General features: G+C 41.8%; 1 protein-coding gene across 1 annotated transcript in view; it reads left to right on the top strand.

The window, feature by feature from the left end:
- The window catches only part of MYO9B (myosin IXB), a 43,010-nt gene extending 31,263 nt beyond the window's left edge, over positions 1–11,747 (top strand). The window contains exons 25-42 of the mRNA XM_027668136.1: positions 6–823; positions 1,351–1,417; positions 1,790–1,920; positions 2,570–2,727; positions 2,851–3,029; positions 3,480–3,578; positions 4,080–4,256; positions 4,731–4,772; positions 5,303–5,414; positions 5,602–5,672; positions 6,113–6,305; positions 6,597–6,725; positions 7,315–7,420; positions 8,087–8,218; positions 9,126–9,249; positions 10,243–10,382; positions 10,600–10,727; positions 10,867–11,747. Coding sequence (XP_027523937.1) covers positions 6–823; positions 1,351–1,417; positions 1,790–1,920; positions 2,570–2,727; positions 2,851–3,029; positions 3,480–3,578; positions 4,080–4,256; positions 4,731–4,772; positions 5,303–5,414; positions 5,602–5,672; positions 6,113–6,305; positions 6,597–6,725; positions 7,315–7,420; positions 8,087–8,218; positions 9,126–9,249; positions 10,243–10,382; positions 10,600–10,727; positions 10,867–11,303 — 3,243 coding nt within the window. The 3' untranslated portion in view covers positions 11,304–11,747. The remainder of the gene's footprint in view (positions 1–5; positions 824–1,350; positions 1,418–1,789; positions 1,921–2,569; positions 2,728–2,850; positions 3,030–3,479; positions 3,579–4,079; positions 4,257–4,730; positions 4,773–5,302; positions 5,415–5,601; positions 5,673–6,112; positions 6,306–6,596; positions 6,726–7,314; positions 7,421–8,086; positions 8,219–9,125; positions 9,250–10,242; positions 10,383–10,599; positions 10,728–10,866) is intronic.
- Positions 11,748–11,757: the final 10 nt, after the last annotated feature.

Genomic DNA, 11,757 nt, shown 5'->3' with positions numbered 1-11,757 from the left:
CTCAGAATGAACAAGCTGAAGATCGAGCTCAGAATGAACAAGCTGAAAGCCTAGGTTCATCTGAAAACCTGAGCTCATCTGAGATAGCCACATTACTCCAGAAGAACACGACAGAGGGCTCGGAGAAAGTAACCACCAGCCGGGAGAAGAGGGAATCTCGTCGGCAGAGGGGGCTGGAGCACAACGACTTGCAGAACAAGCACGTCCTGTTGTCCTTCGAAGGACCATCTTTGCTGTGCCTTGAGGAACAAACCACTTCTGAAGAGGCCCTGGAAACTGTTCCAGTGCCAGAGAAATCCACAGCACAAGATTATACTGTCCCTCAGGGAAGCAGTGAGGAAGAGAAGAGTCCAAGTGAAGAAAAAGCCTTTCCAGACACACCACCATCAAGTGAGATAAAGGAAAGTGGTTCTGTTCCTGAGCAACCACCGGTATCAGAAGAGGGTGATGTGGCAGCTGATAGAACAAAAACACAAGGGAATCAGAGTAACCAAATAAAAGACAGCCAAAGCTTTACCTGCCCTGAAAGGCCCACGAATCTTGCACTGAATCTTCATAACATGTTGTCAGCAACTGGGAGCTTTCGGAGTCCATCTGACCCCTGGGCAGATAAAAACAAACGTCTTGGTCAGAGGGCAACCAAAGACCTGGATAGTCCCACTTCTTCTGCAATCCAGAGATATGTGGATGACCCAGAGAAGCTGAAGTACAAGAGGGAGAAGTGGAAAGGCAAGAGACAGTCTGATGCTGGTCAGAATGATGTGCTGAGTCAATCCTTGGATGGAAGGACACGTGTGGATAAGTCTCCTCAGGATCAACTGGAGTAAGGGCAGCTTCCTTTTTATTTACTTTACAGAAAACAGATATCTGGAATGTTTAAACATAGATGGAGAATTCCTGGGAGCCTGGCCATATTATGGGAGCAAATGGAGCTATGAACAACTGCTTTTCCTTGGCTCCTAGTCCTGCAGGGAATCTGTATTGGCACAATGTTTTCAGAAGCTCACAAAAGATACAAAGCCTGCCTGGCTGAATTAAAATGGAGAGTCAGGGCTTTAGATGAAGTAGAGTCTGAAGTGTATTTTCATGTGTCTTTTATCCACTGAAAACAAAATTTTAGTGAGCTGCAGTTTGCAACCATCATCCCTCTGATATGGCAGGAAATCTGACATTCCCATCTTTTTTCACTTGTCCAGTAAATTTTGCATTTAAAAGTGAGTTGCAAGAGCTGATCAAGATTCTGTCTCAGATATAACATCGATATGTATGTTATTTAAAAGTTGTTAAATATTAAGGGGCTACAGACTTAATTAAAATATATATTTGGAAACTTATCCTGTAACATTGCAGGAAGAAGGGGAGTTCAGCTTCATTAAGTGATCTCTCAACACTGGCCCAGACTGTTGCCATGAATCAGGTACTGATGCTATTGTGCATATTTATACCTAGTTATCCTTGCTTATAAATATTAAAGAATTGTAAACAATTCTGTAGTATTCTGTGTACCTGTGTTCCTTCAGGTTGAATTTTTTTTTTTTTTTTGTTTGATATCCATGTAAAAAAAATCTTTAGCAAATATTATACAAGAGTTTGAAAACTTAATTTTAAATAAATGGATCTGTGGTTAAAGCACTAAATATACCTGGATCTTATATTAGTATGCTAATATTTTTAGCTAAAGTGTTTTGCGTTGATGAAGCAAACTTTTTTTACCATTCTATTTTTTAAAACCATTTAGACAATCTGTTTCGCTCACAATGTAATTTTTGATGCCTCCTCTCTACTGTAGCAATCACCAGATACGATAGAAGAAGAAAAAGGCACCAAGAAATACCCTGTACAGAAGAAGCCCAGTGACCACTTACCTACCTTGGAGATGGCTGTTCCTGTGCAACCAGCAAGTCAGCAGGGAGATGCCAAGTATGTGCTGTGTGTGTGACTGGCCTGTGTTTGAGAAAATGGGGAAAAAAAGGATATTTTCCACTTGTGCTTGAATTGGGCATCTTGAGACTGCAGTTGTGGAGAGACATGTGTTGGCATCAGCTACCGGAGTGACTGTTACTGCTTCATGTTGCAGTGGGTCTGATATCTGACCCTGCTGGGGAACAGCTTCTCTGCTTCTTGCATAACACTTGTCTTTGAACTGATTCTTTTTAAAATAAGAACCAATTTACAGCTCAGATCAAAGGCTCTTGTAGTGTAATACAACCCCGAGAGAAAAGCTGAAGAACCCAGCAAGCATGTCATGCCACTTCCCCGGCCTTCTCCTCCAGCTTGTGACACTCTGCAGCTCAGGGACTTCCTGAGCCAGAAATGGTGTTCTGGATATGGGATGTGTTGTCTCTGTGTGTGCTGAAAATTGTGCTCTAATCTAGTAAATATCAGAAAGTCCAGATGTGCTTTCACATTGTCTTTCTTTTTTTGTGCTGCTCATTTTTCCTGCAGGTTGGACCTAAAATGTTCCTAATACAGGTTAATCCTGTTGTGTGTAACTGATATGAGCCTGTTCTTGTAGCAGAACCAGCTTCCACTTCTAATGGGACACACTTGTATCTGCTTTTGTGTTCAGGTCTGCTTTTAAAAGTCCTTTGCGTAGACTTTTGGGGAAAAAGCCGGACAAGAAAATTCCAAAGGAGAGCTCTGATATGATTGAGGAAGGAGATGGCCTCTCCCTTGTATCTTGTGTCCTCTTTACAGACACAGGAGGAACTCAGAAAGTTTCAGAAGGTGAGTTTGTGTGATTTAATCCTTAGCATGCTGTTGTCTTTTCTGTGAGGTTTTGCATGGCTATAGAGGAAACAAACTGCAGAATTCACCCTGATTTAATGTGCAAATTGATTTCTTTCCCAGCTTCTTCTGGGCAGCCAGGCCGCCCCCAGGCAGTGAAGGAGATCAGCAAAGCAAAGAAGAACAGGACCATAAAGATCAGCAAAATCTCGAGCGTGTCCCAGAACTGGCGAGCATCCATGGTCCGTGAGATTGCAAATGCCAATGAGCTGAAACACCTGGATGAGTTCCTCCTCAACAAGGTAAGAGGAACTCAACCGTGATAAAATTCAAATCTATGTTCACTGGTTTTGTGGAATTTTAGAGCCTACTTTTCTAGCTGCAAATTTTTGTTATAATTTAAAGCAAAGTGGAATTGATTGGATGTCTTGACTAAGTTAAGTCTGTATTAGGGCCCTTCCTATTCCGTTCTTGAAGTCTCTGAATGCATTATATTGCATTAAATACTCAGGCCATTCATGTTAGTTCTTCATTTGTTTACAAATGAGTGGGCTGCAAAAGTTGTATTAAAAAAAAAAAAGCATGAGTTGTAAGGAAATATTTCTCTAGAGCTGAACTACCCGAGTCTCCTATTTTGTATCATCAGCACAGTGTATTAAGAAACATTGTTTTAAATAATTGGAATGGAAGCTCAACTCTGGTGGGGTGTTCTTCTTTTAATGACGTATGATGCAGGTTTATTTGTCTTCTAGATCAATGACTTACGCTCCCAGAAGTCTGGTGTTGAGTGTTTGTTTTTTGAAGCTACAGAGAAGTTTAGAGGAAACATCAAGACCATGTACTCTGCTCCTGTAAGTAGTTAAGTCTCAGTAAAGGAAAGTTGGCAGGCAATAAATGAGTTGAGTGTGCAGGTTAAAGGCTTGGCCTGCAGCTCTTTAACAAAGCAGTTCAGCAATTCTTAGCGTAAAGTTCAAAGCTGAATGCTAGACTAATTTCACAGTTCTGCTGTAATCTTAAGCAGATTTCTTTGTTTCCCTTTTCACATTCACTCAGCCATAAATTTATTTTTAGAAATGGATGGATTTTGCTGTCTTCAGCCTCTTAATGCTGCTGTGTTTAGACACCAATGAGAGATGCCAACAGCTTTTCCAGTGTCCTTCTGACACTGCCTCGTCTCAGCCAAGTGCTGTTGGACAGTGCAGTAGACAAGTCTGTGAACTTATTTCTGTCATGGGCTGTTATCTTTGATCATGGCTGTGCTTTCTCACCTCTGAACTTAAACACACGAAAATATGAAATTGCCTCAACACTGTCCAAAAAGACTGTCTTAAAAGTATTTTTCCCTTCTCTAGAATGGACAAATCCATGTTGGCTACAAAGATCTGGTGGAAAATTACCAGCTTCTAGTTACAAATCTGGCCCAAAAAAGAGAAGAGAAAGAAGTCAAGCTGGTTTTGAATCTCTTTCAATCCCTTCTGGATGAATTCATCAGAGGATATACAAAAAAAGAGGAATCTGAGCAGCCCAAGGTATAAAAGTTATTCCGTTACTGGTTTATGGGATGATGAAACACTGTTACTGTCTCAGCATAATAATTACCTTAGAAACCTTTTCCAGAGCATTCTTTGTTACTTGGCAAACACTTGCCATACACACATTATGTGTGTAGCAAATTCTGATTGCTGATTCACCTTTTTGGAATTGTTAATCTTTTAACTTTCAGATTCACAAGATGTTAAGAGTAAGTGTTTGTGCATTTTCTTTGATAAAAACATAGGAGTTCTCTGGAGGTTTGAGAGCTGGAATTGCTTTGTCATCAGGCAGTGAGCTCAGCTAGTTTTTTAGGAAGTTGGTAGTGTGAGCTCAGACAACCCAAGCTGAAGCTGCAGGATAGTGTCTCAAATGTCTGGAGGTGAAGTAGAGCCTGGGAAACTCAATAGCAAAAAAAGGGAATGGAATATCTGAATTTCAAAGACTAACAGCGGTTTTGTATCCTGCTGCAGCAAACCAAAGCCCAGAAGAAGAAACGAAAACAAGATCGTGCAGTGAGTACTTTTTTTTTGCAATAGTCCAAGTCCTCAGGTGCACTCACAGAACACAAACATCCTTGGAAGAGTTTGATTTTTGTACTGATATTCTGTTTTATTTTGCATACTAATTCACTTACTTCTTATGAAGATGTGACATGATATAAAACTGTTCTCCATAAATCAGAAATCTTGCTTTTATGCAGTGATAGGTGGTACTCAAATATTTTCTTGCTTGTCCATAGCACCTTTTAGAAGCCAATGGCTTTCTCAATAATGGACTATTTAAAACAGTTATTGAATAGTAACAACAAGCTAGAGCTCATGTATTGCACTGATGAACTTTTAAGGCAGCAAGCCAATTATGAAATGATCCAGCAAACCCAACTGCCTTAAGATAGGGCGAAATTTGGTTTCAAGTTCAAAGCCTTCAGTTGTAATTGTAAAATAAAGTGGAAAATCTGATACAGGGTAAATGGTTTTATTAAAAATAATAATAATTTTTAAAAGGCAATAAAATTCACTAATTCCTTTCTGTCTCCCACCAGACCGAAGAACACAACGGCCACGTGTTCACAAACTATCAAGTGAGCATCCGGCAGTCGTGTGAGCACTGCTCATCCTACATCTGGCCCATGGAAAAAGCCTGTCTGTGCAGTGGTGAGTAAACACCCCTCAGCCTTCCTGCTTAGGTTACTATATGTGCAAACTGCTTGTAACTTTGGCTGCTGCAGATGGGCCTTAGTGAACAGTACATGTGGTTTATATAGGCAGTGAATAAAACAAGATGCTAATGTGTTTTTTAATGTGATTTGGATGCTTGTAACAATTGCTTCTTTCTCTCTAGTTTGCAAGTTGACTTGTCACAAGAAGTGCATGTCCAAAATCCAGAGCAGCTGTACTTCCTGTGGGAAAAAGGTAAGGCCTGTGGATCTGGCACGGGGTTCTGTGGTACCATAAGTTTTGCATGCAAAACGCTGCCTTTGTTTCTCAGCAAAGGAACAGTGGATATCCAGGCACTGAATAAAAATTCCCTTCTCTGCATATAGTCAGGTGCAGCTCTGCACGTGCAGAGGCAGAACATTCTTCTAAGAGGTGATGCTTGAGCTAATTTGGGAACTCTTCTTTCAGAGTGTGTGTGCAGTGTTGGACAAACTGATAAAGAAATCCTTCAGTGTGAACCATAAGCGTTCTTTATTGCTGCAGTTCAGGAAATCTGCCTTATGCCTTGCGTGTAGCAAGCTAGAATAAAACACTCAGCTTTAGTTTCTGGAAGCATAAGATAACTGTAGCGTGAAACAGTGGAATTTCCTAGCTTGGGAACAGGATTCACAGTACTTGGCCTGTATCTGTTCCAGAATGAGCAGGATGCAGAACCGCGACACTTCGGAGTGAGTGTGAGTTCCCTGACCAGTGAGAGGAACTCGGTCCCTGTTGTCATGGAGAAGTTGCTAGAGTACGTGGAGATGCACGGGCTCTACACGGAGGGGATCTACAGGAAATCAGGGTCAGCAAATCGGATGAAGGAGCTCAAACAGTTGCTGCAAGCAGGTCAGGCACTCTTGTCCACCCTTTGGACTTCCTTGTGGTATCAGCTTTCCCTGCAGTTCTCTTCTGTCTGAAAGTATCTGACACATTCTGGTGTTTTAAAAACAGCTTTTTGGTGACCATGCAGGCTGTAGTATTTTTGTGGGCTGCCAAAAGCTGCTTAGTACCTCTAAATTACTATCTTTTGTTGGTTTGTTGTTTTCTTTTCTTCTGAATTGCCACTCGGATTCTGTGAATGGGAGAGTTGAATTGTAGGGCGGAATGAATTGCTCAGAATAAAACATTCCTCTTCAGATCCAAACTCAGTGAAGCTGGAGAATTACCCTATTCACACCATCACGGGGATCCTTAAGCAGTGGCTGCGGGAGCTGCCAGACCCACTGATGACATCAGCACAGTACAACGATTTCCTCCGAGCTGTAGGTAGGTTTTAAAGTAATTTTTTAAACATTTCTTCTTTAACTCATTATGCTCTTGGGAGAAGAAACTCTTAAGATGCTCATGCTGGATAAACAGCTCCTTCCAGTGCAGTTATGGCAAGGTTTTTAGACATTTTACATAAAACACTTTTCAAGGAATTTCTCCTCTAGCTTACTTCATCTTGCTTCGAGATTCCTTTTTTTTGGAGGGGGGAGGGATTGTAGCTTAATATCACTATACAGCTGCTCTTTCTGTAAACAGTGAGATTGTAAATAAGTTGCCTTTCATGCGTGTTTTTTCCTCTTTGATGGTCTAAACCAGATCTTAATATCCAGATATCCCAAATCCTTAAATTCTTTTAACTTCAGTGGGATTAAGGCATCCTAAATATTGTTGTAGGTCTTGATCAGTCACTTGATGTTTAACAGCAGCAGCATTTGAAAATGCAGGACAATTGCAGTGCCATCAGGGGTGCTTTAACATTCAATTATAACAGTTGGTGAATGAAATGACTGTGAGACTTCTAAGAATTTGCAAATTTCCACTAGCCTTGCAGAGCATTTATCACCTTGTGCTTTCTCCCTTTGTGCAGAACTACCAGAAAAACAGGAGCAACTCTGTGCCATTTACAGTGTCCTGGAACAGCTCCCACAAGCAAATCATAATACCCTGGAGCGACTCATCTTCCATCTTGTCAAGTAATGAGTGTAATTACTTCATTTGTAGAGAAACTGTGTGACTCTTAAGTGCTTCTTGGAAGCTTTTTAAAGTCTTAAACTCCTTAAGTGTTAGTGTAGGACTTGTGCTGCTGGTTTAGACATGAAAGAATTGAAGTTGATAGTTGTGCTTGAGAACAGATACGGGGTGACTTCTACAACCTCGTGTGTTTGGATCAAATCGGATAAGAACAACTTTGAAGATAAGATAGATCTCACAGTCTTGGTGAATCATCTGAACACCAGGATTTATACAGATAGTACGTAATGAAGGATGAACGTATGTGAGCCTTAGGAGCAGGGACTAATGGTGCTGGAAAAGAGGCTGCTCTTATCCAAGGAACTTGAGGATTTTCCAAGTGCCCTCTGAACATGGTTCTTGGAGATGAAACACTGAATCACCAGACATACTTTGGGAGGCTACCAGACTAGTTTAACCTGGATGACTCCCTGGTCCTTTTTCTGATGCACAAAATTTTGTCTACTTGTGTGAAATAATTTTAATGTATTTTTTTGAACTGCTATATGCACTGAGTGCCTGAGAGGCCTCCTTGTGTGTTATTTGGGAGCTCTGGCAAGGTGCGATCATGTTGCTTGCATTCTAGCAAGGTTTGCTTAAAATCTCTTTTCCTGAATGTTCAATTTCAGAGTGGCTTTGATAGAAGATGTCAACCGTATGTCACCCAATGCCTTGGCCATTGTGTTTGCTCCATGCCTCCTGCGCTGTCCGGATACCTCTGACCCCTTAACCAGCATGAAGGACGTTTCAAAAACAACCATGTAAGTTTTAGCAGTCTGCTGAAAAGTACTTTCTCAAAAAAAGTACTTTAGAGTGGGATGGAAGGCCAGTACCACTGCCTGCATTTGTTATGACCTTGTTCCTATCAAGCTGAGAAACTGAGGGTTAAGAGTTGCTGAATCCTGGCTCTGCTGGTGCTGCCAATTTATATGCCCCTCTCAGACTTCCATCTGTCTCCAGTTCACAAAGCATGAAGTAGGATGACTTAGAAGTCTTAAATATCGGGTTTGTGTTTTACATCAAGATAATCTTTTGGGCAGATTGTACATCAATCATCTGTTTTGCTGAAATACGAGCCATAATAAACAGTATGATATAGAGTTAAGCTGTCTCCTGTATACATGAAACTCCCTGATAATTTCTTCTGCGTTGTTCCTTGAACTGGGGAAGGTTCTGTCCTTGATCCTCTCTGTTCTCACCCTCCAGCAGCTCTGGCTCTCTGAGTGCCCCTCGCTGTGCATCTGCCTCCAGTGGAAACAGAGTTTGAAAAATGACAGCTTTTTGTAACTTTTTGCTGACCACAGAGGTGGAAAAGGGCAGTTGCAGATTCATTCTGTGCCAGCACAGGGAAGACAGGTAGAAGCAGCAGAAGCTGTTGGCAGCCCTGGTAATGTCTGTCTGCTCACCATTGTGTACAGTCAGCGTAGGAGGCTCTGGTTATCCCAGAAGGAACATATGCCATTGCATTTAACCATTACCTGTCCTGTTCTGCTTGCTGTGTTGGACTCTCCACCCTGTCACCCTGCAGTGCCACCTGTAGGGGATGCATTGGGACACTTCGTGTGTGATAAACACCCCCAGGCTAGGAGAGGCATCTCATCCCACCATGGTTGTTCCAGAGCTTTTATGGTATGAGGCTGCTCAATATGCTCTTGCCCTTTTTCCCAGGTGTGTAGAGATGCTCATAAAGGAACAGATAAGGAAGTACAAGATAAAAATGGATGAGATCAATCAGCTGGAGGCAGCAGAGAGCATTGCTTTCCGACGGCTCTCGTTGCTCCGGCAGAATACAGTAAGTATTGAAATAAACCCATCATCCCACCAGATTTTGGGAAATGAAGTACTACTTATTTATCCTGTCCATCTCATTCAGTAAGTCAAAAATCAGTTGCAAGATAAGAAGAAAAGGGATTTGGACTTGCCCAAAGTAGGACTTGCCCAAGGAGCTGTAGGTAGGAGCTAAATATACAGCTGGACTGGAGTCTGATAAATGAAGGGTGCAGAGGTGTGGGGATCTGCTCTTGCAGTGATCAAAATCTATTCCCATATAATTTCATCAGTAGAACTAAGATTGAGTCTCTGACATGGCAGAGGAGCTCCTTCACTCCAGAGATGACTGGTGGGCAAAAATATGCTGTGTTCTAGTGGGGCAAATAAACTTATTCTTTGTTTTTGTTGTACTGATTAAAACCAACCAAATTGTGTCTGATCAGAAGCGGCATATAGTTAATTTGGTCTCCATCTCTCTCTAGCTCTGGCCTGTAAAACTTGGGTTCTCTTCCCCTTACGAGGGGAAGCTGGTACGTACAACTCCCTGGGTGTAGTGCATGGGCTTTTCTTATGGTACTATTGCATGACTAAGATACTTATTACACATGCTGTAGCTTTGTTTTAAACACTGTTTTAAACAATCAAGACTGCATGTATTGGTGCAACTTCCCACCCCCAGACTGCATGCAGGGCTGCTGGCCTGTTCTGTCCTCACCTGATATTTTATAGACACTGTATGTAACTTTTATTGGATTTAATAATATTACTTATAAGTGGCTACTAAAACTAAGCTGAGGCTGACAGATCAAAAAAGGTAACAAAGCCCCAGAAACCAGGTAAATAGGAGATTTTCTCTTTCTCCTTGAAATGTTTGTATGGATAACTAACAGCTCTTCATTAATTCCCTCAGCCTTTCCTTTGACCTACTCATTTGTCTTCTACTCTGAAACTTGCAGTCCAAGACTTGTGTAGCTGCTTGTAACTGAGAAGTGTTACACATGAATTTGTCTTGCAGAGTAAAAGCTCTCAGGTCAAAGGAAATGACAGTGGCACCTCAGAGCTGGACTCGGTGCATGAAGATGAAGAAGTTTCTGAAGCCAATAACCGGGAAAAGGAGATTCTCATCGATCGCATACAGTCAATAAAAGAAGAAAAGTAAGTCCCCCTTCACCTGGGTAGCATAAAAGTAGAATACTTTTTGTCCAAAAGGTTCTAATTCTGTTCTGTAGAGGGGAAAGGGAAAATAAAAAGGAGTAGCTGAGAGAAAATACCATGAGAATCAATATTTAATGACTACATACTTTGCCTCTGAACACGAGCTCGTGTTAGAGACGTTGTCTTGGTTGAGTGTTCTTGCCTGTGTTTGATGCAGAGAGGACATAACTTACCGGTTACCTGAGCTTGACCAGCGGGGCTCCGACGAGGAAAACGTGGACTCGGAGACATCGGCAAGCACAGAGAGCCTGCTTGAGGATAGGACAGGCCGGATGGATACCGAAGGTCAGTATTAAGGTAGTGTGTGCTTTTTTTTTATTCTCCATCTTCTGCTACATACAGCCAGGTGAGCAGATGCTATCTGCTCATGGTGGCTTGTATCAAGTTACTGCTATCAGTCTCTAAGTGTCTTGTTTCTGTAAAGCAATTATTGGATTACACTGCCGTGCTCAGAGCTCCAGCCTGCCTGCCAAAGACATTTGCAAAGTGCCTTCTCTCCCACAAACCTCTTCACATTCCTACTCTGCATCCCTGGCTTCAAGGCGCAGATACTCTCTAACACTGTCCAAGATGAAAGTGCCCCGTCGAACTCCAGTGATGCCAACAGCAAATATAAAACTCCCTCCTGGGATGTTCAAATGTACAGAATCGCAGGATGGGGTTTCTGCTAACAAGGAGTCTCAGGTGGTGAGACGTAGGGAGCAGCCAGCAAGGCGGACTGACAGCATCCACTCGGTATACGTTGCACAAGGGTCTGCACTGGCCCACACTCAGGAACTCGTGGATGAATATGAACCAACTGCAAAAGTCAAACGGAGGTTCTCAGATCCTTATTCTCACATTCCCTGTATGGAGAAGTGAAATAATTCAGCTCTCTGGACTTTTTTTGAAGTTGACCACAGCTTTTGGCTTTAACCCTTTGAAGGCTGTAAACTTGTGTTTAAGTGGCTGCCAGGAAGGCAACCTGGAAATGTACAGTACTGTAAAGGTTCAGCAAGGTTGTTTAAAGCAAATATTTTCCACTTTAAATTAAAACCTTGCAAAAAAGCTAAAATTTAATGCTGAGTAAAATATGTGGGTTGAGTGTACAGGAAACAAGCCCCCCCAGTTCCACTGCTGTGCCTTTTTCCATTTGCCTTACAATGGACTCTCATGGGACCAACAGTGAGTTTAGGTCAATGTGTGTTGCCTTAATTTTTTTTATGACAATTTTCTGTGTGGTTTACAGAACTGTTTAATGTAATAGCCTTAACTGAGACCAAAATGTATAAAGAAGTTTATTAAAACGTTGCACTTTTAAAAAAATACACGTGTT

Source organism: Corapipo altera, unplaced genomic scaffold, assembly GCF_003945725.1.
Source record: "Corapipo altera isolate COAL_440 unplaced genomic scaffold, ASM394572v1 108, whole genome shotgun sequence".
NCBI classification, from domain to species: domain Eukaryota; kingdom Metazoa; phylum Chordata; class Aves; order Passeriformes; family Pipridae; genus Corapipo; species Corapipo altera.
Note: the sequence above shows the minus strand (reverse complement) of the source record. Positions and strands in the feature narration are given on the sequence as shown.